Source organism: Eulemur rufifrons, chromosome 27, assembly GCF_041146395.1.
Source record: "Eulemur rufifrons isolate Redbay chromosome 27, OSU_ERuf_1, whole genome shotgun sequence".
In the NCBI taxonomy this organism is placed as follows: domain Eukaryota; kingdom Metazoa; phylum Chordata; class Mammalia; order Primates; family Lemuridae; genus Eulemur; species Eulemur rufifrons.
In genome coordinates, this window is record NC_091009.1 from 28,442,020 (window position 1) to 28,469,165 (window position 27,146).

The 27,146-nt window shown below is 45.0% G+C and overlaps 2 protein-coding genes across 3 annotated transcripts in view; one reads left to right on the forward strand and one right to left on the reverse strand.

Moving 5' to 3' along the window:
• Nucleotides 1-10,050, reverse strand: part of TMCC2 (transmembrane and coiled-coil domain family 2) — a 38,707-nt gene extending 28,657 nt beyond the window's left edge. Inside the window, exon 1 of the mRNA XM_069459514.1 lies at nucleotides 9,844-10,050. Coding sequence (XP_069315615.1) covers nucleotides 9,844-10,050 — 207 coding nt within the window. The remainder of the gene's footprint in view (nucleotides 1-9,843) is intronic.
• A 14,310-nt stretch (nucleotides 10,051-24,360) lies between these two features.
• Nucleotides 24,361-27,146, forward strand: part of DSTYK (dual serine/threonine and tyrosine protein kinase) — a 46,768-nt gene continuing 43,982 nt past the window's right edge. For both annotated transcript variants that reach the window (XM_069459225.1, XM_069459226.1), the window contains exon 1: nucleotides 24,361-24,625. In XM_069459225.1, coding sequence (XP_069315326.1) covers nucleotides 24,361-24,625 — 265 coding nt within the window. The remainder of the gene's footprint in view (nucleotides 24,626-27,146) is intronic.

Here is a 27,146-nt window from a genome sequence, read left to right on the forward strand (position 1 = left end):
TCCTGGAAACATTTTTGTTTTCTTGATAAAGGCACTGGCCCTACTTCTTTCCATCTGGAATGTGAATGTAATGGTTGGAAATGCAGCAGCTATTCTGTACCCACGAGGTCACATGGTTGATGAGAAAGACCTACACACAGATGGTGGAGCCCAACAGACAGGCCTGGGAACTTAGTGGCCTGTGAAGCCACCAAACCAGTCATGAAAGCCTACCCCGGGATTCTCGTTGCACGAAACAAATGAATCTATCTTTGTTTACACAACTCTAGTACGATTTTCTGTTATGTGGAGCCAATTTCATTCCTGATACAGTTGGCAATAAAATAAACTTTATTTCTATGAGCATACCTTGTAGTGTCGCCAAGACTGTGACCAATTCTTTAGTTTACATTTGGAACCAGCTATCCAAATGGGTATCTTTCCCCTCAGACTGGACCAAAGCAAAGAGGCCCTGGCCCAGCCTTCCCTCTTAGCTCGCCACGGAGATTCTCCAGCTCCTGCTAGGCCAGACTGCTCAGAGAGCGGCCGCTGGACGGCCCACAGGCTGAGGCAACTGCGGTGTGATTCCAGCCAGCTGCTTCTGTCAGGGGACGGCGTATCTGGCCAGGCAGAGCCCTCTATAAGAGCTTTGGAGCTGCTGAGAGGACGGTGGCACTCGGAGCGTCAGGGGAGACCCCACACTCTGTGAATCCTAAGAGGGAAACTCAGAACCCAGTCATTCGGGGCTCAATGAGCCATAGCAGGTTTTCCGACATGAGGAACAACCCACAAGCTCATGAGGCAGCCTCATTTTAAAAAACATTCCCAAGAATTACACACACTGGATTTCTTTCTTTCTTTCTTTTTTTTTTTTTTTGTAGAAACAAACTTACAGAGCAGAAAACTTAGACCATGCAGAAACCAAGAAAAAACAATCTTACATCTTCTGAATTAGCTGACCTCATTCTTATGTTACCTTCCCCCTCAGCACTGATTTTGTGCAGGCAGCTGCTCTTACATCAGGACGTAAATAACTCCATTATTGTGTATTTGTGTAAAATGGGTGGATTTTCATTTTTCACCTCATTTGAGCGCCCCACAATCCTCAAAGTAGGTGAGGCCCTTACATCACCCATTTTACAGACCAGGTAAGTTACATCATCACAACTCGTCATGAACTAACGGTTTATAAAAAATAGTTTTCGAGGGGCTTTTTATTCTGCCTGAGTCTCATTTGATTTTCCCAGATACTAACAAAAGCAACAACCGCAACATTGCCATTTATAGATGAAGAAATTAAGGCTACAACTATTTCTTCTCAAGAACTGAATTCTGGGGCAGCCCTGGAGATGTTAGGTTACACAGTGCCAGGTTTTCCCACAGGAGTTACCACCCACTCAGGGCCAGCCCAAGGCAGGGCTGCGAGGCCCAACTGAACCTGCACTGGGGAGAACCAAGACGTCCAAGGCAGAGTGGACGGTGGAGCACACTCTACCATGGACTTGGAACGGGCCAGATCCTACGGCCTCCAGACTAGGGACGAGCCAGGACATCTCCCTCTTCCTTAGGCCCAAGCTGATATGGGATCTCCCTCCAGGCATTGGGGATGGGGCCAGCTGGCTCTGGCATTGGCCCAGCTGCTTCTGCCAAGTGGTCACATTACATATTACAAATTGTCCTTCTCACATTCTATTCCAGGTCCTGTCCTCTGCCCCCTTTCCTAAACTGGCTCCTCCAACCCTGAGGTCCCTCTTCCATTATCCACTCAGGTAGAAAGAGTTAGTTTCTCCTCAAAAGATTCCAGCAGAAGACCTGGAGGTCGGAGGCATTTCCTCTCCCCGAGCCCTGGGAATCGGGGGGAGGTGCCGGGGAGACCCATAGCAGCCACCACCGTCTGCCACAGTGCCTTGGGTCCTAAACACTTTGGCCAATTGATTTTTAAAATTCTACAACACCATTTTTCAAAGTGCCCGCTGATTTATGCTCTCATTTTATGCTCTCAACCCGGCACCAGCCTAATCTCAGGAGGAGCTGGAATGTGACAGATCATGGCTTCAGCATCTCCATTTTGCAGATGAAGAAACTGAGGCACAGCACAGCTAAGTGGCTCATTCGAGCCACACAGACGAACCCCCATCTTCCGGTCTAGTTTACCTTCACGGGCCTACACACTGATTCCAAGACTAAAGTAGAGATGGCATTTGCCTGTGTCCCAGAACAGTACCAAAGGCAGGATTAAAACAAAACAGAAACGCCTGGGTCAGGAGAAAGTAGACCCCCTGCACTGCAGTCGTGGCTCTGCCTGGGCCCCATCGCAGGACTTGGGCAAGACTCTGAACCACAAAGTCAGCACTTCCCACCTCCCTGGCTGTTCTGCAGCCAAAGCAAAGCTGGAAAGGTGATTAGGTGACCACAGGACCTTTGCCCCAGCAGCAACAAAGAGTCTGTAAAGGTCCAAGGTAAACATGAGGGAAAGAACAAAAAAGAAGTCAAAGAACAGTGTCAGGGGAGGAGGTTGCTCCAAATGAAGGGGATTTTCCTCACTTATAAGGTGCCCGGCGGGGGCGGGGAACAGCAAGGTGACACTGGGGCCAGGCTGCTTCTGTGTGTGGACGTCAGGAAGGAGATGGTTAAAGAGTGACAGGGTAAGTATAAAAAAAAAAAAAAAAAAAGCCCTCAGCACATACATATAACCAGCTACAAGTTTGAGAAGTGAGGAAAACCATGGCGACTAGCTTAAGGGAACTTAGCCGCCAACGCAGCAGAAAGCACCACCTGCTCTGACTAACAGGTTCCAGCTACTAAATGTCACTTGCTTTTCCACATTGACTTTTGCTTTTCCCTCGCTGCCAGAAACCATTTTGGTGGCCAAATGAAGCCATGTACTAGAAACAGAGAGCTGAGATGTTTCAGAGTTAGAGCTGGGACGGACAGAACTCCCGTGCTCCAGGGGAACAGAGCAAGAACCGCTGTCCCCCAATCGACCAGAAGTTAGCCAGAAAGGAGAGCTCCCCGGGGTGCGGGGCGACACCTCGGGAGGTGAGCGGGGGAGGCCTGCTCCCTCCCCTGGAACTATCCCTAAGGTCAGGAAGGACCCGTCTCCTCAGGAGGCATCATCCCTTCAGGAAGAGAGGGGACTGGATGGTTTCCGAAAGATCCTTCCTGAGAAGCCTGCGGTTTCCAAACAGTTAGGCTTCATCCGTCCTCCTCCCTGGGTGTGGGTCCCCTAAAGGGGAAGTTTGCTCCAAAATCTGCAAACACAGCTGCATGAAGCCAAAACCAAAATGCTTCAGGGTACAGTGCCTTTGGCACCCTCTGGTTAAAAATGGCCAAAAGCGGTTTCTAATTCCTACAGGTCCCCATGTTCTCCACAATCCCCAGAAAAGCCGAAAGGATCTTAAAAGGTTACACTAACCTATAGCTAATTATCCCACCTGGCAGCTGACGGTGGAGCCCTTCCTCCCACTTGGGTCTGAAAGTCCCTCTGCCCCACCGAAGGTGTGGCTGTGAGGGTTCGGTGGGGTGACTGGGTCACCCTGAGCCTTTCTTTGCAAGCCTAGGTCGCCAACGTTCCTCTATTTATAGGGTCTCTATGGAAACAGGGCCAACATTAGAGAGCTATTCACTGTAAAAACCCACAGAGTTCTCTCAGGATCCAGAGTGGATTGTGGAAGTCTCCAATTGCCCTAAAGAAGCTTTGGATGGGGAGCCTGAGGGAGGAGCAGGGGAGGACCCACCACCCCGGGTTTGGCGCTGGTGACCACCACGGGAGAGAAGAGTGAGCCGCTGCAACTGTTCAGGCCTGTGTGGGGTTTTTACTGGAAACACAGTGATGAAAGATTTTTGGAATCATGCTTTCTTCTCCAGAATCACAACTGACAATAAAAAAAAAAAATAGATCTAAACTCAGGTGCAAATGATATCCCCATTCCCAATTTTATATGAATTCCTCCTTCCTTTATTTGCTTAGAGAATTCTGCCTGGAGCCAACACAGGTGGGGAAAGGTCACCTCATCCACTGGGTCTTTGGGCAGAACTGGCTCAACATACACCTGCACGAAAGACTTTTATTAAAGTTCTCAGTATGATGTGCTCTCTCTCTCTCTGCCTCTCTGCATCCTACCCATCCTTCACCGCTTCCCTGCTCCAAAAGCCCTCTCTGATCACACCAGTCTGCACTGCTCTCGCCCGACTCTGAACGCATAATCGCTCATTATCTGCACCACTCATTTTGCAATTAATCACGTACCGCCTTGTGACATTGCTTCTAGTACTCTCTCCAGCTGTTACCCAACTTCTCACCTACCGATGGATGGAAGCCTTGATGAGAATTTGAGTGATGGGACGGCAGGAGCTGTATCATCTGCATCTTTGTGTCCCTAACATTACCTGGCAGAAACTTCAATGCAAACGTGGTGATTGCTACGTAATTATTTGCTCATTTATTTTGAGCAGAAACTATCCAAATCTGCAAACCCATCTTACAAAGGCGATTTAATCTTTACATTAACTACCTTTTCCAAAGACATCATCTTTTCCAAAGATTTAAAATGCTCAGTCAAGCAGCCTTTTCTTGTGTCTAACTCAGATCCTTCCTGCTGCAGTTTAAACCCTTGTCTCACTCTATTATCTTAGTTACTGCCAAGACTGGAAGGCTTGGAAGGAGATGAATACAGATCAAGGAGCCAGAATGTGTTTGCTGTCTTCACAAATGGCTTAGGCAGGACTTGGGTAGGGGCTCGTGTCCTTACAGCCAGCTTTGTTTTCCACAGTGGACATCACTCAGTTGACTGTGCTGGACGCCTTTAGTCATTTGGTTTGAAAAGCCAAATATTATTTTTCTAACACAATCACAAAACATACCTGCTATCTCCCAACAGCTGTGTTCTGACATCTTATACAGAGACAGACTTAAATGTTTGGCTGACAAAGGGGGACCCTGTCCAGCCATGGCCTCATTCCAAAAATGCACCATGCAAAGCCTATGGGGAGTTCAAAGACAGACACTGTTTCTTAGAGGAGAGTTGAAAATAGAGATGTGTTTTGAGTTGACCTCTAAGACCACCACGGAGAAAGCTGCCTGAGCCTTTTTTCCCAGCTGCTGACATTCATCCTTTTTAAAAAAACTCCAACCCAAAATTCAGGTCCTATCAGATGTTTCAACTTCTTGTTGAGGGAGAGTCTTGTTAACGGGATTGGCAGTGAAGACACAATTAGCTACACAAAAAGCAGCACATTCTGTAAATACTAAGCCTGCAAGACAGTTCCTACTAGAACAACTAGGGCAGCTGGGAATTAATCTAGAACCAGTATGTGGCAGGAGAACAGAGAGCTTCGTTTGCCACATGCTTTCCCATCGGTCACCAGTTCCTCCAGGGCCCACAGACAGAGCTGTTCTGAACATTACTGAAGGCTGAAGGCGGGGGGCAACCCTGGGCCTCAGGACCCTCAGCCCACCTCACACAAGGCGCAAGTGGGATAAAACAGCAACTGCAGCTCTCGCTGTTCCTGACGATTCCAGTCAACCAGGGCAAAGGCCCTGCACAAGCCTTGGCACTTGCCATCTCACCTCCTCCGTTTAGAAAGCCCTTCTCACTTGTTTGGTAATTGATGTTCTACTCTTTCTTTAAAATCTCAATCTAAACCCACCTCCTCCAGAACACCTTTCCCAATTAACCCCACGTGTTTCTGATTCCATTGCAAGATCCTCGAAGCACCCTTAAACTTGTATGTCCCTTAATGGATAGGTTTTTTTTTGCAAGTATTTGCAAAAAAATACTATTTGACCTGGGAGCTCACCTGGAGGTGAGGGCAGTACCTCTTGTCAAAGAACTGATTTTCCATTTCCTTCTTTTCAGGTTCTACCTCCTCTGATAAAATCTGTCCCAGGGGTCTAGCTCCCACCCGAGATTGCAGGAATCTTCAAGCCTGAATGAATATACCACTTCTTCAGTAGAACGAGGGGCCTGATCACGCAGCAAGGCCCCAGACAGCCATACCTACGTCAGAACATGCCCCCAGAGCCCCCAAGCACACACAGGCCTTCATCCCACCCACACTCTTAAGAAGTAGCTTGTCCTCTCCCTCATTTAAAAAATGGAGAAACAGAGGCCCATAAAATGGATCAAAACTCTGGGCCTTAAAAAAAAAAAAATTACAAGAAACAAATGCACAGAAAACAAGCAGGAGCTTTTTGGGAATATCAATGTTCTTTTCCTTGACTTGGGGAGTGGGGAGATGAGGTGTCTGCTTTGCTGTTGTTATTTAAACTGTATCTACATGTTTTCAGGCACTTAATGAGCATGTTTCACCATTTAATTCAGCAGGTGAAGGTGAGCAGTATACCGTTGGCTGCACGATGCCCAGTGGGCTCTCTCCAGGCGTGTTGGAGGAACACGGCTACGCATGGAGGATGGGCCACCTGTGACTCCCAGCAAAGGTGCGGGGTGAGCCAGCAGGGAGAAACATTCAGGGTTCGGTTCTGACTTTCTCTCAGATACGTGGCTTCTAATTGTTTTTCCTACCTTCACTCTGAGCAGGCAGGAAGACCTCAGGGGAAGGCCCCTGGCCAGCATCCCCAGACCCTTGCTTTCAGGAAAGGCTCTGTTCCTCCGGCTGCACAGGGGTGGGAGCGGCAGTGAGGTCGGTACTTTCCTCCCCTGCCTGCAGGCTTTGGTGACATATCAGCACAGCACCAGCTCGCTTTTACACTCAGCCCGGGCCTCAGAAATACAATATCTACCAAACGCTATATTTTTAACAGGAATGTGTGCTCTGTGTCTCTTTCTGGAATTTCCCCCTAAGCTCCTCTCCTCTCCCATTCTCCCTGGAGCTGGGTTTTCTTGCTGGAGAATTCTGGCATACTTTTGGTCAGCCAGCACTGTCTGTGGCCAGCAACCCCAGCGTCTGCTCCCAATGAGCAGGGAAGCTGGCTGGACAAAGGACTGGCGAATGAGGACAAATGAATGGAGACACGAAATCAAGTGGTTAAACTGGAATCCAAGCCACAAGTGGCTGGGGAATGTGACTCTGAATTGTGGAACTCCTGTTGCAGGAGTGTCTCTTGAGATCGTCCCCGAAGGTCACACAGGTGTGTGGAGTGGCTGAGAAGACCCCCTGTGGCACAATGTCCATTTTCAGTTATAGTTACAGTTTTCAAATTGCAATTAACTATTTTTCTTTTCACTGGCCCTTCCCTCCCTATAATCACAGATCCCAGGCCACCACAGCAGAAATTTACTGTGCACAGTAAGATGCTCCACAGTGCTAAAGGACCAGAGGGAGACCACAGGAGCCCCTGAAAGCACTAGCTGTCACTACTTAAGCATCATTCAGATCACTTCGGCAAAGACGAAAATTCTGTCCTCTTCCCCTGTCTCCCCAACCTCTACGGAGGTGCTTTAGACAGAGCCTCTTGTTTTTGCCCCTTTCTCAAGATGATTTCCTTCAGTGCATTTAATTTATCATAGTGTCTGGAGCTGTCACAAGAAAACAGAAGTAGGACTAAGGGATCAAAAGTTCCTGTCTTCAAAGTTTAAAATGAAAACAAAAGCAAACCAGAACTGCTTATGAGCCTTGACCAAACACAGGTGTGGGGTAGAGGGTATTAAAAATTAAACTTGCCCTTTTCTCATCAAATCTAAAGCAAGTCAGCTTCTACCCAGTTCCAGAGCCAATAATGGACTTTTTCCCTCATTGGAAAACTGTGCCAGCATTGGAAAACAAGTTTGGACACACTCCAATATTCCTAGTCCCTTTTCCCCAGAAAAAGGCTCGGAAAAGTTAAGTGATTTGCCTGAGACCACACAGTAAATCATATTGTGCTGGCTCCCAAGTCCATGTCTGTTTGGGAAGTCCCTGTAAGTAAACATGTTGTGATGAAGCAGAGGTAAACAGGAAAAGGCCCTGCTTGTTTCTCTGTGCTTCCACAAGCAGGCAGCAGCTAGGGTTTCTCCTCCTTGCTGGGTTCATATTGCTGTGTTCGACCTCAGTGGTATGTTTTCTTGGGGGGGGGGGTTGGGGAGAGTCTCCTTTTCTTCTGCCTGATGTCAATTCTGGTTCAGAGGAGTTCAGCAGTTAGTACCAAGGGTGGAGTTGTTGCTATCTGCCCCTGACCAGGATGAGGGCATCACCAAAAAAGAGACAGATGATAGAGGGGGGTGGGAATGAAGGAGCTTAAGGCAGCTTTATCTACGGAGACAAAGACACTGCAGCCCCCCACACGACCAGCCCACTGTCCCTCGTGAAGGCAGCTGGGGAAATGAACGCAGCCAGCAGTCTCCACTGCTGGTCTGAGCTAGAGGGTGAGGGATTTCCAGGGCTGCCTCTCGTGGACTCAGGTGAAGGTCCCACCTGGGCAAAGAATCAGGCTTGCTGGCTGGCCAGGCTCATCCGGACCAACTCAGAATGAGGCTGAAGTCTGCAGCAGAAGGCTTGCTTCCCACAACAGCATGAAGCAAAAGGGGACCCCTTTTCCCGTACCCTCTCACTGAAAACAGGAACCACACCTCCTGACCACATGGGGTGGACTCGGGGGTGACATCTGATAGACACCAAGGACTCCCTGGGCCTGACCAAAGCGTAAGCTTCCTGTGCAGAGCCTATCCAGTAGAATGCCCCTTTAGACATACGGCTAGCCACGGACCTCTGAAAGGACAGCAGCAGAACCAGAGATCAGATTTGAATAACTGCTACAAAATTTTAAAGTACACACAACAAGGACCTAGCTGCCCCCCCTTCACCCCTCCCCAAGGAACACAGACAGGTAACATACACAGGTAAGAGCACACACACTCACCTGCGCTCTGACTTCCTGACTCTGAGCCGCTCAGGCCAAATGAGGAATGTCATTGGCTTATTCTGGTGAGCTCCTTTGTGGCTGCTGCCATAGGATACAGGTTTTATTTAGCGTAAGGGAGTCCTTTCCGTTCCCCTAGCCCAGACCCTGCACCCTCTCTGGAGAGAATTCCCCTGAGGCATCAATCTCCAAGGCATCTAAGTTCCTTGCTAGGGCTGACATCTCGCTCAGCCCCGCGGTGAGTTGCCTTGAGAAGCCTGAGCCCGCAGTCTCTGGGGCAGCTCCAGCAAAGGTGCATTATTTATCCCAGCTGCTGTTTTAATTGATACCGAGATATATTCAATACAGCTCGCCAATTGTCTCAGCAACCTCAGGCCGGAAAATAAACAGCTCCATGTGAACAGTCCTCTCCGATTCTGGTTCTAGCTGCCGGCTCAGCGTGTGCGCAACTTGAACCGAGGCCCCAAAACAGCCTGAGCTCTGCTCAGCCACCTGTCAATTCTCCACCCTGGGGGTTGGTTCGGCAGGCAGGCAGCGATCTCCAAGCACTAGCTTAACCTCTGGCTCCACCTAATGGCAAGAAATCTACAGCCCCCTTTCGCAGATGGACAAACTGAGCTTCATCCAGGAAGATCCCAATGGGAGGAGACTAACTGAGCAAATGAAACGAAGGGTCACCCGCCTGGCCTCCCAACTCTGCAATTTTCTTCCCCTGCCATCCTACAGGAGGGAAAGTGATGTCAACTTTTTAGTTAGCATCTTGGATTTCCCCAGCCCTTTGTCTGCGAATAGCACTTCATACACATTATTCAAACAATCTCAGCTGGGTGAGTCACTAGAACGTCTGCTGAATAATGGGGAACAAACACAGAGGCCTGGAATGGAGCTGAAAGACAGAGGCACAAACAGTACCTGACGTCCCCCCAGGGTTCTAGCCGAGCATCCGCTCATCCTCTCTGACCTCTGCCTGGCTTCTCCCATCACTTGTATCCTGTTAAAGCACTTCTGCGCCGGGTGGCGCAAGACAAGTCGCAGGCTGGGCTTGCCAAGGGATGGTCTGCGCTCACCTTTAAATCAGGAGGCTTGCTTCGGGGACCTGGGTTGGGCACCGCGGCAGCGCCGGCGTCTGAAGTTGGCCCGCCAGCAGAGTTAGCACCCGTGGCCTCCCCAGGCCGGAGGTCCGCGCCCGGCAGGTGGCAAGCGGCATCTTCCAGCCCAGCTCCATCCTCCTCGCCCTGTTGTTGCTGCAGCTCGTCCGATTTACACCTCTTCATGGTGTATGTGGGTCGGCAAGGGGAATCTGTCCTTCCAGCGCACCGTCTTGGGGGAGACCGCACCCCCTCTTACACTCAGAAATGAGGCCTGGGGTCTAAATCATTCACAAGAAAGGGAGTCGGCAGATCACAATTTCTTGAGTTAAAAAAAAAAAAAAAAAAGATTTTTAAGGGAGGGTGAGGGAGGGGCGAGGAGGGAGAGCCTTGATTACAGCTTGGAATAGTTCATTACGACCTGGGGGGCGAAGGCAGGTCACAGTCGAGGCTGGGCAGCCGGAGTCCTTGGGCAGTCATTGGAGGAGGGACAAGGGAGACAACCCCCGACCCCCAAACTTTCTGCTTCAGGGCATGGGCAGGGCAGAGGAGAGCAGGGCGGCCCGGCGCATCCCTCCTGGCGGGCCGAGCTGCTGGGCGAGGCAGGGCACCGGGCAGCCGGCCGGGCAGGTCCTCGTCGGCTGCCCTCGGCGCCGGCTGCGGCCCCGGGCCCTGCCGCCGGCCCCCGCCCCGCATGGGCCGGCCGCGGAGCCCGCAGCGCGCCCGGCCCCCTCCCCGCCCGCGCGCCCCGATCCCCGCCCGCCGCGCTGCCTGCTGCAAAGCCGCGGCCGCGGCCCGAGCCCGCCGCGAGCGCGCAACCTACCCCGCCCGGCTGCCTCCGCCCGGGAGGGGGAAGGCGAGGCAAGGAGCGAGTGACAGCGGCAGCCGGCCAATGGGAAGGCCGCAGGGCTGAGGGGGCGTCGTGCGGCCACGTTTTTAGGGTTGGTTGCACTGTGCGATCCCCCAGGAGAGGTCTGGAGGGCGATGTTGCTGCGTCTTTGCATTGCGGAGAGCTGGCTGCGGAGCAGGGGCGGGGCGGTGGGCTGTGCGAGACGCGGTTTCGGCGGCGGCAGCAGCAGGGACCTTCCCAGGAAAGGCTCCCCCGGGATCTCCCCCACCCATTCGCCTTATTTGGCGGGGAGGAGGCGCAATAGGGATGTTTATCATCACTGGGTTTGGGGGCGGGAGGGGCTCCAGCTTAGCACATATTATTTACATAAGGGAGACACCGATCGCCTCTAGGATACTTGGTCTGAGTCCCAAACCTATGCCTCCGTTCAGAGCTGCAAATGCTGAGGCGAAGGGGTATTCTCCTACCCCATAGCCCCTTTTCCTACTTTAAGCACATTTCTCATATGAGCTTTACTTAGCTTTGTGCTCAGAAATTGGAAAGTCTTTCCTATTAAAACACAATAACATATGTGGGAGTTCCTTGCAAACTGAAGCAGAAAAGGAGTGCTGTCTCTTTCCCCGTAAACCTCAGCCAAACCTCGCCTAGTAGTCTGGAGGCAGAAGAGAGCATATGTTGGGGTCACCAAGATGCGGAGAGTAGTAATGATGACAACCCCGTTTGAGTGCTTGTTGTATGCCTACTGTGCTTACAATGGATTTCGCTCCTCCAGCAAACAGCGCTTCTCACCATGTGGCTCTCGGACCAGCAGCATCAGCATCACCTGGACACGTGAGACAAATGCAAATTCTTGGACACCAGACCCACAGAATCAGAAGCAGTGGGCCAAAAAAATCTGTGTTTTGACAAGCCCTCCAGGTAATTCCCACACATGCTAAGGTTTGAGAACCATTGGCATAGACGGTGGTGAAGGGGCCACGCAGTCTGTGAGTCACAGTGACGCTCTCTAAAGGATTTTACAGTTTACCAATCTCTTTCACACCCGTCATGCCATTCTAGCCTCGCTGCAGTCCCACTAGTCTGCGCGTTTCCTGACTCTGTTCTGTCTTCTTCCCTTTCCAACCACTCATTTGACTGTGTATCCTGGAAGAGACTAATTTGTTAAGAATTTACTTCAGTCAAGCAGCTACTTTCTAAACTAGGCAGCTCCATTTTTAGAAGATAGGAATTTAGGAAGGGCTGGGAATGTAGAACCACCCCCCACATCCACTACACAGTATCGGGCACAATGTGGAAACACAAAGCTATAAGCTTTTATTTAGCATTTTCAATGGTGAGGGGATGGCGGAGTGCCAGTGTAGACCGTGGGCAGAACTAGACAGAACCAGTGGGGGCAGATTCCCATGGTGCAAGATGTAAGGCAGAGGAGTATACTGCCCCCTGCCTGACTTGGCCTGGAGAGGTGCAGAGGCCCCACAGACCCTGGGCAGGTCTACGGTGGCAAGTGGTGGCCAGCAGATGATGAGCACACCTTGACACATGTTCATGACCAGACTCTAAGCTGAAGAAAAGGGCAGGGATTCGGTGTGAACCTTTAAGAAAGCAGAGAGCATTATAATTTTGAATTATGTCTCATTTGTTTACTAAATAGAAGTTGGAGTTAAGTTTGGTTTTTATATTATCATATACATAACAGCTTGATGGCCAAACTTCCTGTTGTGGCCATATCTAGCAAGGTGTGATGCAGGTCAACAAAAAAGTCTGTGATGTGCTTTGTAAAATCAACTAATACTTCACTGAATATTGTATTATCGAATAAATAAGCTACTGCCAAAGAAGTTTGGGTGGGAGGTCAATATGGTGTAGTGGAAAGAACACTGGTTTTGGTGTCAGAAAATACATGTAAGAATTGTGATTCTGTTACTTCCTGCGATTTCTCAGGCAACTGACTCCTTTAAGCTCTTTCACTCTCGGTTTTCTCATCTATAAGTAGGGGCTAATAATATCTATCCTCACATGGTCATTGTGAGGATGAAAGTAGATAATGCATGTGAAAATGTTTAACCCATGTGCTTGGTAAAAAATAATTAACTTGTCCAAGCCCCTTGCCATATGAGAAAGGCAGAATTATCCCACTAAGCTTACTGCTTTTTGTGAACAGAAATCCCAGTTAAACTAATGAAAGAGAGCACTCCTGCTAGTATCAAATTTGCTAAACTGGGGAGCATATAAACAAGGAGGATTAAGAGCAGGATTATGGAATCCTGCTCCCTGTCAACACCCGGTTCATTTAGTTTGATAAATTGATGAAGCTTTCATGATAGAGGATAAAGTGCCAAGATCAACAAAGTGTAGAGTAGGGTTTTGTTTTGTTTTTTTCTTTTTGTAAAAGCAATTAGTTTTGAGAAATAAAAGGCTTCTCTTTTTGCCAATAAGAAGAGGTTTGTAGATTATTCAAGAAAAGTCTGTTTCCTACTCTATAGGAATACTTAAAAAAAATTTAAACATCAAATGGATAAGTAGTTGTCTGAGAGCTATTTTAAGATTAATATACTGAGTAGAGTGCTTAGAAGATAAAAGTACTCTCTAGAGGGACTAGATACAATAATTTTGATCACTGTATTTTAATAGCAATATCATTAAAAATATTCCTTTGTTAATGTAATTCTATTCCCTTTCTGTTAGAGATTACCACTTCCACTCAATGTGGTCCTTAAAAGAAATTGAGTTCTGTTGCATTTGGAGGAGTAAACTATGCAAATAACCCTTAGGGAGATTGGCTGGATCACTGATGATTTCACAATCCCACCACCTAAATACAGGCTTTTTATTGGCTATTGTAAGAGGCAGGGAGGACCAGGAAGGCTCTGCATCGCCCCTGAGTTAAAGAAAGCTCTGAGCCCTGAGCTTAAACTAAATTTTATCCTGTTTTTTACTTTAAATGTACTCAGAAGCATTTTCCACGTTATTACATTTTCCCGTATTATTCCATGTCTAAGTAAACATTTTAAATGACTGCTTAACATTCTATCAAGTGAATATATCATGGTTTAAACCACTATCCTCCTTATTCCAAGACACTTAGTTGTCTCAATTTTTTGCCTTTAGAAATAAAGCTGTAACTATGATATTTATGCAGTAATTGTATACATTATTTCCTTCAAAGCATAGAAGTTCTGATACTAAACTGGCAATGCTTCAAAGCAGGGGTCCCCAACCTATGCTGAGTTGTATAATTATTTCATTATATATTACAATGTAATGATAATAGAAATAAAGTCCACAGTAAATGTAATGCTCTTGAATCATCCCAAAACCCTCCCACCCCCCGTCTGTGGAAAAATTGTCTTCCATGAAAACGGTCCCTGGTGCCAAAAAGGTTGGGGACCACTGCCTTAAAGGCGTAAGCAAACCCAGAATGTCAACCTTGTGATCGTCCCTCTCGCCGCGTCCCTGTACAGCAGATCCCAATGTCTGTCTCGGTCCTGGGACTGGTGAATCTCCTATCTGTACCATGAGAAAGCTGGAAGCTCCTGCTTCTCACGGCAGGTAGGATGCAGATTCTTTATTCTGGGTGCTTCTTGCTCCACCAGTAATAGGAGAAAAGTTACGATAAACATGGCCACGAACAGAGGAGGTCTGTGAGGCATAAACTTAAACCCTGATTGTACTACTCTGTGTGAAAGCCTGGGACTGGTAAAATGGCTGCTTTGTGTCCTTTCCCATCTCTATAGGGAATCCATACAAACTTCTGGACAATCTGTTACTTAAAGCTGAAAAATCTAGACTTTAAAAAGGAAGAACAAATATCAGCTTTGCTTGGAGAGAATCAGTTGTTTATTATTTTAATCTAAAGATAAATATCTATGGCAGTTCTATCTATTATTCTATGTGGTACTTTTAGATATAATAGGAAGGAGCAAGCGTCTGCCATTTAAAGAGAACCACAGGTGTTAGACATTTTGCTAGGGGCCTTGTGAACACTGTCTCACTTAATTCCCACAGCAGCCCTACTAGGTAACTGTATTCCTTCTTTACAAATGAGAAAATCAGCTCAGGTCACAGCACTCATGTAGGCCTGAAATCTGCACTCAGCTCTGGCTCTAAGGCCTAAAATCCTAATAACTCACCCTTTCACAACTAATTTTGAATCACTCTAATGGTGAAGAATTTATCAATGAGTATTATCCTACAGGTCACTATATCTACGTTCGTTCAAATATATTTATGAAACACATATCATGTACAAAGGCTTTATAGGATACTTGTGGAGGATATAGAACAATAAAAGACATTGGTCCCTGCCTGAAAGTCCAGCTGGGGAGATAAGACATAAATGAAATGGAAAATAACAACGCAAGATTGAAATGGTAACGTCCATCAACACTCCCAGGGGCAGATAATTAAGTACCAAGGTCCAGAGGAGAGAGAGATCTCTTGAAGGGATCAAGATGACTCCGTTTACACACATTCATCCATATTGCGAGTGGTAAAAGGATAAAATGGTAGCTTTAGGATGATTCTAATTCCTTAAAGTAGGTAAGAACTCCATAATCATCTTGAAAATAGAATCATTCAATATTTGGATCTCATTAATTTTGCATCTGCATGCTATAGAGTTTTATGGAATATTAGTAATGGAAAAAATGTTCCCTCTTTTTATTCTCTGAGATTGTAGGACAGTGTTTCTGAAAGTATGGTTCGCGGACTACCAGTAACATAATCACCTTGAAATGCAGATTCCCAGGCTCCATTCCAAACAGATAGAAACAGAATTTCTGGGGGTGGAGCCTAAAAATCTGCTCTTTAGACAAGTATCCTAAGTGATATGCATATTGAAGTTTGAGAACCACTGATGTAGGCGAAAACTTGGTTGACAACATTTATTGATAGATTTATGAATTAGTTAAGCACTTACTACATGCCTGGCACATACTCCCATTTAGTCTGTAAAACAAACTTTGTAGGTAAGTATTATAACTTCTATTTTACAGATAATGAAACTGAGGCTCAAAGAGGATTTAAAAACTTGCCCAGGATAACCTGGCTAGAAACAGATAGCCAAACCAAGAAAGCTGCTTACTTTCAATGTCCCTATTTTTTCCATAATGCCTACTGCCCTGTTGCCTAGACTACGCTATGGATACTATGTTTATTAATAATAACAGCTATCATTTGAGTTCCTATTAATGTGCTATGTAATTTAGATCTAAACCTTTCCATAATCTCAAATGATACTCTTGCCATGTAAGATAACTAAGATGGAGAGATATGGACACATAACCTCGAAATTACCTTCCAACAGTGGGAACCAAGATTTCTTACTCTAGTGCCACTTTTTCTCACTTTCACTTCTTCCTGAAAGTTCCTGAAACCTTTTTCAGCTCTGTCAGGACTTCCTTTCCTTGGTGTAATTTATCCAACCCTTTTGCACCAAGCTTGCAATGGCAAACTATGAGCGAAAGTCTAGCTTTTGTGTCTAACAGGCACCACACTTTTTCCAACACGGGAATGGAGATCTGCTCTGAATCAACAGGAAAATGTCAGTTGCTTGAAAAACCTTCTGCTGATCTTGTGACTTCAAAGAGAAAAAGACAATTTAATCAAGGAAGCCTCTCGTGAGCAGGGGAATCACACCATCCCATGTGAGACTTTATTACAGAATAAATCTTTTTCAAGGAGTCTCATATGGCCCTGGGGCATACCCAAGCACATATAAAGACAAAGGGCTGTTTTCATTAGTGGATTCACCCAGGCTTGCCTTATGTTAATATCACTCACAGGATGCTGGTGAAAGAAGATAGTGCTCTCTTTCAAGATGCAATGACATAATACAAGTCAATCAGAGGGCAGATTAGTAATATATAGCTAGAGACATACAGATATGTAATACCCTCCTGGGAATCTAGCTCCAGAAAATAATTCAAAAGAAGAAAACAAGCTGCATAAACAACAACAAAAATGCCTATAGCAGCATTGTTTGAAATAATGAAAAACCCGAAACAACTTAAATGTTCCAAGAATAGGGAGTGGGTAACAATGACATAACAATATAATGGAATGTTATGCTGCTATTGAAAAAAATAAATATGATGGGTATATAGAAACATTAAAAGCCTTTTTTAAATAATATAAAATGAAAGCATTAGAATGCAAAATTGTGTAGAGATGAAAGAATTAGAGCTTTAGAGTCAGACAAACCTGTGTTATTGGCTACACGGACCTAGACAACTCATTTGCCCTTAGTCTCAATTTCCTCGTCTGTAAAACAGGGATAGAAATATCCAGGGTTGTTGTAAGAATTAAAGATGATATAAACTATATGGATAAAATTCGGATAAATAGTGGATAAAGATGGGAAAGGCTGGGCACAGTGGCTCAGACCTGTAATCTCAGCAGTTTGGGAGGCTGAGGTGGGAGGACTGTTTGAGGCCAGGAGTTCAAGACCAGCCTGGGTAACATAGCGAGAACCCCATCTCTACAAGAAAGAAAAAAGAAAAACGTTAGCTGGATGTGGAAAAAAAAGATGGGAGGGAGTACTACTAAAAAGTAATCCTAAGTTTGATGCTAGTATATGGAACTGTTGAAAATTTCATTTGAATGAATCTATTTTTATGATGTCTTAAATTTAATACTATCTTTTTCTCCTTATTCTTCCACACCCTTATACATTTTCATATTCCTTATGCAAGAAATGTGTGTGCATGCAATCTGGAAACTTGCCTAAATGGATCACTAAGCCCTATTTTGAGAAGGGTCCTAGATCAGTGCTTCTGAAATCAGCTCTAGGAAAATGATAGGACCTCCTACCTACTGCTCCCCCACCCCCCACCCCCATCCCTGCAACACAGACACGCGTGAAGGTGGGTCAGCTAAGGGTCTTCTAAGCACATGGTGGTGTATATGAAATTTGTTAGGTGGAGGTCCCTCTCCCCTCTGAAATTTGGGAATAGAGAATGTTCTCATGACCAGGATGCCTTTCATCCATCTTTGCTTCAGAATCCTAACCCTCACTTCCATCAAACCACCTCCCTGCAGAGCTAGATTTATGAGAAAGGAAGACAGGCAGCGGAATAAAATGAATTATTTTCTTTTGGCTAATACAGATTGAGCGCACTCTTTGTGTCAGGCATGGGGTTTGGCACATATGAATGTAAACAGACTAAGGCAGTTGGAATATGAGAAATCAGGCTTCAAAATCTTCTAGAAAACCTCTATCGAGATAATGTTGACATAGAAAAGGATATTGGTAGATTTTCATCTATCCTTCTTCATCCAGGATCAGACCAAAGATAAGAATATAACCTGTTGTAGGTGTAAATAATTTCACAATTATTGGTAGGTATTATTAGTTCCCCTATACAGATGAAGTGAGAGAGGCTCCAAAAAGTTAAGTAATTTGCTTAAAATCATGAAATAAGTAAGCAGCACTGCCAGGACTGGAACTCAGGTCAGATAGGGTAAGGAAATAACCAAAAATGGGTTCCACTGAACTGTCAGGTAACATAGTGGAGAAAGGGCCACAACTATTTAGGCTTTGAAAAGCAATACCAATCTACTAATGTTACTGATGAAAAATGAATTAGCAAAACTATGTTCAGGGCTTCTGGAAAGTTTTGGGTCAGTTACTCTAAATAATTTCTGGAAAACCTTGTTCTTCAATTTGGCAGTAAAACAAAGATGATCTCTGTTTGGGGTTATACCAAATTCCCCTTAATTGATTGCTTTTCCTCCCCATGCTCTGCATCCTAACAGCCAGGGATGCCACTGATGAAATATTCAACATTGGAATGATATTTGATGTATAATTAAATAGAATGCATTTAGCAGTTCAATTTTATAGACCTTTAATCTTCAAGTTAATAAACCTTCATGTAGAGAATCTCAAAAACAAAATATTCTTCAAAATACTATCCTCCTTGGAAAAATACATAAGACTGAATGTGAGTAGTTACTACAGATAGAAAACATTTCTTAAGTATATTTATGTGCCAGGTAAGGTGCTAAATGCTTTCTACATTATGTCATTTAATTGTCACAACCCTGTGTGGTAGGCATTATTAGTTCCTCTATACAGATGAAGTGAGAGAGGCTGCAAAAAGTTAAGTAATTTGCTTGAAATCATGAAATAAATAAGCAGCACTGCCAGGAGTGGAACTCAGGCCAGCTTCTCTCTGACTCCCTTGCTTTTCCCTAAATTTTTACAGGATTTCTATTTCAAAGTATTTCTCACTCATTATGGCTCATTGGATCATCCCAACAACCCAGTGATGTTGAACACGATTGATTCTCCCTTTTAACAGAAGTTACAAAGCCAGGATTAGACTCTAGGTTTATAGTCATCAGCCCCAGCAGCAGCTCAGTTACCTTTTATTAAATGCCTTCCTTCTATGTATGGACTCTGCGCTAAGCATTTTATGTACTTTTTTTCCCATTTTAATCCTTATGATAATCTAGAGGTGGCTACTATTAGGATTCCATTTGGTGGAAGAGAAAACCAAGACTTACAGGAGCCAATGATATGCCCAGAATTATATAGTAGCAAGTCAGGACTAGAACTCAGGTTTGTAAAAATGATAACACAATTGATAAAAGCACCAGCCATGTATTGAGTGCTTATATGTCAGATACTGCTCTTAAAAAAAAAGCTTATTTTGACATAATTTGAGATTATGTTGGCACTGCTCTTTTAAATAGTCACAATAACCCTTTGAAGAAGGTACTATTGTCCCCATTTTACAAGTGAGGGACTAAGAGTCAGAGAAAATAAGTAATGTTTCCAAGGACATAACAAACAGGAAGGGGTAGAATTAGGATCTGACTCGAAGGCCTATTTCCTTAGCCATGAGGCTTTGCTAACTCTTTTACTGTATCCTAACATCCTTGCTGCCCAAACTACGGTCCACAGACCAGCAGCATTGACACCACATGAGAACTTGTTATAAATGCAGAATTTCAAGCACCATCCCAGACTTACTGAATCAGAAGCATATTTTTAAAAGATCCCTGGGCTCCATGCAAGTTACCAGAAGAAAAAAAAAAAAGATGCCCATATAATTCATATGCACATTAAAGTTGGAGAGGGCTGGGTGTGGTGGCTCACACCCATAATCCCAGCACTTTGGGAGGCTGAGGCAGGAGGATCACTTAAGGCCAGGAGTTCAAGACCAGCCTGGGCAATAGCAAGACCCTGTCTCTACAAAACATAGAAAAAGTTAGTTGGGCATGGTGGCTCACGCCTGTAGTCCCAGCTACTCAGGAGGATAGGCAGGAGGATGACTTGAGCCCATGAGTTTGAGGTTGCTGTGAGCTACGATGACACCATTGCACTCTAGCCTGGGCAACCGTGTGAGACCCTGTGGCAAAACGAACAAACAAACAAACAAACAAAAAACATTGCAGAAGCATTGTTGTGCAACATTGGCTTCAGTATACAGACTAGGCAGAGAAGAGAACAAGATTGTACAGAACAGGTACTCTCAAACATGTCCCTTTGGAAATCAGTGTTGAGCTCGAAGAAGGTTTGTTGTGTTGCTAAATTTGATAGTGGTGATCTTTTCTCAATTCATAGAAAAAATTAAGTTAATCAATTGTATTTTCTCATCTTTTCTTCCATAACTTTTCCTTTATTTTCGAAGCTGAATATCACTCACCTGTTAGTAACTTTAGAAAATCACAATAATTGAACAAATATTTTAAAAATACCTATGGAAATCTCAGAAATCTGTAATTGTTGTATTTTTTTTTTCAATTTTTGGATTTTAAAAAAATTCTTGGATTTGTAAAAATTGTGGTTTTATGTTGCATAATAGAAAACAGACATACGTTCTGTTAATAAACTTTTATTAATTTACATGGGAGAAGTAAATGTTAATTTTTTTTTTGTTCTACAAAAAGCACCTTATTTCCACCTATATGAACAGGAAGATCAAGGCTTCAGAATCTCTGTAGAAATCACCTAATGAACTTGTAATAGAAAAGTAAAGTTAGGAAGACTAATGTATTTCTCCCCTATCTCTCTTCCTCCAGTGACAACATTTATAGATACAAATACAAGTTACTGGTTATTTCTAGATAGTAGAAATATGAGTGGTTTTTATTTTCTCCTTTGTGCTTTCCTGAATATTCAAAAATGTCTACAGTAAACACTCATTCACTCAACAAATATCTCATGAGCACCAACTAAGTGACAGGCACCATTCTAGGTGCTGGAGATACAGCAGTGAATGAACCAGATAAAAAAATCTCCATTCTGATGTCAGTATCTTTGGATCTTTCCTCTTTGGACAGATTCCTTGGTGATGACACTTTAGGTTTCCTTTTTGGAGAGTGAACACTTAGTAGCCAAAGATCTAGGAACTGAATGGAGGAAGAGGCCACCTAATATCCATACATTCACTGGATCTCCCTGTTTATACAGACAGCTCCTATTTAACCTTCTCTGCGGAATAAATATTTCAGTCTTCTTTTGGGGGTAGTGTGGAGAGGGACAGTTGAAGATGGGGAAAGTGACTGGAGGTTCTAACTGCTCTGAAACAACTTTCAAAATCTGTGTTTTAATTCATGTTCACCACATGACCTGTGTATGGCAGCTCTGTAGTCCTATAATTCCACAGTAGGCAGTGGGGGGACCTACTGTCACCAATTCCTAAGATTTGGGGGATTCTGCAGTATAATCAGGCTGGATCTCAGCTTTTCCCACTTTGGGTTTAGGATTCAGGTTTCCCCAGGCTGGTAACTTAGGTAACTCTTGTCCATTAGCTTTCCAGCTTCCACTTTATTTTCTGCTACTAGCTCCTTTCATTATTGTGGCTTTATGCTTTTAAAAATTCCATTACTGTCATCTTAATGATGTTCTAGGTGGGAACAAAAGTAGATCTGTGTGTTCATCTTCATTAGTTAACTCTCATCACTTTCAGGAAACACTTTCCTATACAACCTTAAACCCTATCTTCTTACCATTCAAACCCTTATTTCCCCCATTTGTCCTTTGAATTAGATATTTGAAAAAATATATATTTTTATTGGTAGGTTATAATTTAATAAGGATTCACTCTCACTGTCACTCAGATCCTTTAAGATTTTAAATAGCAAAAAAATGATTGCTTTCCTCAATAGATAAAAAATGGGAATGAGATATACTTGCACAATTCAGAATGATGTGTATAGAAAGTTAGTTACTGTAGCATTACTTAGAATATCAAAACACTGCAAAAAAACTAAAGGTCTGCCAATAGAAGACTTGTTGAATAAGACATGCCAATCCATATGGTAGTTTATTACACAGTTAAAAAGAATGAGGCAGATCTTTATGTTTAGGTGCAGAAGTCTGCAAGGGTATGATAGAGTATGCATAGTATGCTATCATTTGTATTTAAAATACATATATCTATATATGCTTTCTGGGAGGGGAACTAGGTGACTGGGAGACAGGAACATAAAAACTAAGGAAGACTTAGTTTTTCCTTGTATACCTTTTGCACCATTTGAATTTTATACCACATTCTTGTATTACTTATTTTAAAAATGAATATAATTTAAAGTATAATGAATAGTTTTTAAAAGGGTGGGTTCTGTGACCTTTACCGGAAATAATGCCCTCTCTGATTACTTCTGCCTATCCAAATTTTGTCCCTTCTTCAAGATAGATTCCGATTCTGGACAACTCCAGTTTGAGTGTTCTCTCATTTAATCTCCTTTGCTAGAAATTATTGTGTGTGGCAAATCATCACACATTGCTTTGTTACAGCTGTTCTGTTTTTAAAAATAGTATCAACCATCTTGTATTAAAATTCTCATTTTATATTTTCATTTCTATTTTACTGAGCCTTTGGGAGTTGCACAGAGAATACAATCTAGCAAAAGAAGAATGGCCAATGGAGAATATGTGAGCAAATAAAAGGGAAGGAGTAAATGGGCAAGAGCATAAAGCTCCCCTCTTACAGGCAGCCTTCACACACCTTTAGTAAGTAGAGATTCATTTGAATTAGTGACCTCTTTTTATAAGATGCTAAAACCTCCTAGAAAGGTAAAGCCTTCACATTTTACATTGAATTAATCCGAACAGAATGACATCACTTAGCTAAGATCACTTGCACTCAAGATGAGATGAGAGGTTGGGAGAAATAAAATTTTTAAAGCAGGACTCACAAAATCTTAGAGCCAAAAGGGCTTAAGATCAACTAGTCCAGGGCAGGTGTGGTGGCTCACACCTGTAATCCTAGCACTTTGGGAGGCTGAGGTGGGAGGACTGCTTGAGGCCAGGAGTTGGAGACCAGCCTGAGCAAGAAGACCCCCATATCTACAAAAAATAGAAAAATTACCCAGGCATGGTGGCACACACCTGTAGTCCCAGCTACTTGGGAGGCTGAGGCAGAAGGATGGGAAGTTTGAGGTTGCAGTGAGCTATGATGATGCCACTGCACTCTAGTTTGGGCGACAGAGACTGTGTCTCATACATAAATAAATGAATGAATGAATAAATAAATAAATGGAAATATTAAAAAGATCAACCGGTCCAAACCCTTATTTCATAGATGATGAAACAGGGTCCTGCCTGAGGTCAGAAGCCAAGGCATTGGAGTCCAGACCCAAACTCCAATCTCTTAATTTCAGTTAAGGAACTACAGCGTCCAGCCTGTCAGAGGTCCGTCTGGGTAAAAGATGGGGTCTTTCCACAGCAAGAAAGACATAGGTGGAATTTGTGTCCGGCGAAGAGGGGAAAGAAAGCAGGAAGTGTAAAAGACATGACGTCAAGTTTTGCCCCCTTTGTAATTATGTCCAAGGGTCTGTGACAGTCTGTGTCAATGGAAGGCTTGCATATTAGCAGAAGTCGAGTTAAGATAATCAGAAGTGGTTTGGAAGGCTACAAACCTCAACTTCCCCTTACCCAGCCCGATCTCCCTTCTTTAAGAAACCAATTGCACTTCAGCTTTTAGCTCATATCGACACTTACACATCTCTCCTTTCCACATCTGGAGAAGGAAAGTCAGAAAAGGAGGATGCAATACAAACACGAGAGATTTCCCTATATCCAGAACAGTTTCAGTCAATTCCCCAGTATCTATTGTATCCGGAAAGTGAGAGAGCCATTTAGGGTAACCATGGAGACATTACTGTCCTCAGTCATATTTCCTTCCTTTTCTCTATTAAAATCTTTGGCTCTGATTTCAGTAAGGCAGCCCACTTCTGCTGGAGTCCAGATTCTGCAGCTCCTCCCTCTCCTCAGGGACAGACAGTAGGGATTAGGAACACATTTTTAAATGAGGAGAGCCTGTAAGCACAAGAGCAGGTGAGGGTTTTACCAAAGGCGGGGCAGCCCCATCCACAGCCTCCCCGCCTTCAGCCTTGGGGTTTTGGTGCTCGGCCCCAGCCCAGACTACAACTCCCAGAAGACCCCGCAGCGCCCGCGTCCTCCAGCGATCCTTCCCTCACTCGTGCGCCTCGTGGAGAGAAAGGTTCCGTTGGCTGTGCACTGCGGGTTGGTTTGTTTGCTACGGCAGTGAGGGAGGTTGGGAGCCAGGCCGACTGCGGGCGGGGGCGTCAGGAGGCGGATTCCTCCTCCTTTAAGCTCTGGGGGGGCGGGAAGGAGGGAGGCCGGGCCAGCGGCTGGGGACCAAGCCGCGAAGACAGTGTGGGCAGAAGAGATGGAGGGCGACGGGGTGCCGTGGGGGAGCGAGCCCGTGTCGGGTCCCGGCCCCGGAGGCGGCGGAATGATTCGCGAGCTGTGCCGGGGGTTCGGTCGCTACCGCCGCTACCTGGGCCGGCTGAGGCAGAACCTGCGCGAAACTCAGAAGTTCTTCCGCGACATCAAGTGCTCCCACAACCACAGTTTTCCCTCCTCCCCCACGGGCGGCGGCTGGGCCGAGCTCGGCCCTGCTGGCGATGTCGCCGAAACCGGGCTGCAGGCGGGTAAGGAGGGCAGCTCCGAGGGAGAGAGGGCAGGAGAAGCAAATTGGAGGGTGGGCTGCACGCCTGCCCTGCAAAACAACCCGGGGAAGAGGCAGACAGTGGGAGTCGGGCCGCATGGCTGGGCCCCCCAGGCCTGGGCCGGCCGGATCTGGGATGCCTTGGGAGGGCATCCCTCCTGGTGGGGGGAGGGGAGGGGCTGCAGAGGCCTCGGCCAGGGGATCTGGGGGCGAGGGGCGCCCAAGGGCAGAAGTTCCAGGAGCAGGACCCAGGGGACCAGGCTGTGCGCGGGCGGGACTGGTGAGGGCCTCTGTTTGCAGAGGGCGGGGGTTAATAGCGAGGAGTGGAAGAAGTTGCTCTGAGTTAGGCGAGTGGGCAGCTGTGGTCAGGTCCCCGGTTTAGGGATGGAGGAGAGGCAGTAGGCAGGGTGTCTCGGGAGCCCGAGGAGGCCATAGGACTGTAGTGCGTGTGTGTGTGTGTGTTTGAACATAATCAAATGTGAAATGTTTTTACACAAATCATGAGACAGCTCTGTGAAGAAGTAAGGAACGTACTCTAAATAGGGTTAGGAGTCGCCTAAGGAAATCGTGTCTGATGGGTGCCAGAGAATTACCAGAGCTGTTGCTGTGCTTGGTGAAGAAGTTACAGATCCTTTTGGTCTTAAGCCGTTGGAGAGCTAGCTACTCTAGCTCTTCTTGACATGATTATTTCTGGGATGTGCCAGAGGTCCCAAATCGTGCATTGTCTTTAATCTTTCCTAACCTCTTGCTTCCTTTTAAAACTGCTATTGATAGGGAACTGGAGGGTTTGTTAACTGCATCTAATTAAGAAAAAACTTAGGTTGGAAGGGAGAAGGGATTGGCATGCCATGTAGATAGATATCTTGGATACAAAATAGCAAAGAAGTCAGTGGATTTAATTTAGTGATTCTCAGACTAAAGTGTATATTAAAATCACCCCAGGGGCATATTGAAAACTCCAGGTCTCAGGCTCTGTCTCCTAGTATGCTGATTGAGTAGGTGTGTGTAGGGGGGTGAGGGGGGAGGTCCTAAGATTCTAATTTAACAGGAAAAGACCCTGGGGATCCTGATGCAGGTGGTCTGCTAATGTACTTTCAGAACCACACATTGAGATGCTGTTAGCAGATTTGAACATGAGGCTCAGAACTGAATGAATTGTTCTAAGTTTGTGTGTTAGGCCGTATATTCCCAAAGTTTCATATTTAATATCCTAAGTTTGACTAGGACTCCAGAAATGGTGATTAAAAATAAGAGACTAAGATGCTAATAGGGTCCTAAATGATACCATACCATTCAGTTGGCCTGGATATCGATAAAAACTTTTATTTTACCTCACGTGATAAATGGGAGGAGGATGACCAGCTTTTTTGAAGTTGTAGTTTTGACATTGTATGTCCAGAGATTTGCTGTTCTGGAATAGACTTGCAGAGGGAACTAATTTCCGTGAGGCTATCAGAAAACAACTGGTGAGAAAGGCTGTTTCCAGAGATGATCCCCAGAGTTTGTACTTTCACCCTCTCCCTTAGCAGTGCTTTCTAGTGGCTTCCCCTGCCCAGAGTTTTTCTTGTAGATTATCTTTAAAAGCCCTCCATTGCTCTCCTTGTTTTAAAATAACTATTTATTTTAGAATTACTGCTAAAAAAAAAAAAATCAGAGAATAGATTCACCTCAGAGGTGGAAGTTTTCAGGGAACCTTGGTTATCTCTTGTTTTTAGTCTTTAAAAGCCAACCTAAGAAATACGAATATACCTTTGTATTTTGCCTCATTGGCTTTTCTAGTTGACTGGATCATGAACTAATCTTTACGTATTTAACTCTCTTCACCTTCTGGAGTCTGTCCATCCCAGATAAAAACCTGGGAGGGTGCAGATGGCAGGATCGGGAGCAATTTGATTTTGTCCCATAAAATGCTTCCTTCCTTTCAGCGTGGAGAGTTTTATCTTTTGGGGTGAAAATGCAGAAGGGAAAATGAGTGAGGAGGCATTTACTGTGTATATTTTAGGAATGCATTTTCCCAGCTGTGTAGGTAGTCCTGTCAGAAAGTAGAAACCACTCCTTAAAGGACAACTAGCTCTTGTTTTCTCCTTTTACAGGCTTTGTAAGGTCAAGTTCATTCAGAGACTGTCTCAACTTTCTTTTATGAATGTTGGTTTCTGATTAATAGGAATTTGGAATGTTAAAGGAGGGAACACTCAATTTTTTTTAATGTTATCTCATTAAAAATTTTTTTTTAATTAATTTTTTTAGAGATGGGGGTCTCACTATGTTATTCATGCTAGCCTTAAACTCCTGGCCTTAAGCGATCCTCCTATCTCAGCCTCCCAAGTAGCTGGGATTACCAGCACAAGCCACAGTGCCTGGCTGTTGATTCTTAACCTGGACAAACCTCTAGAAGGTTTTAATTATCATTTCAGAATAGAAGCGTGCCTCTAGGTTGGATGCAGTATGGAATTTGAGGAATCGAAGATCAGGGATTAACTCTGCATTTGCAATTATTGTACTAT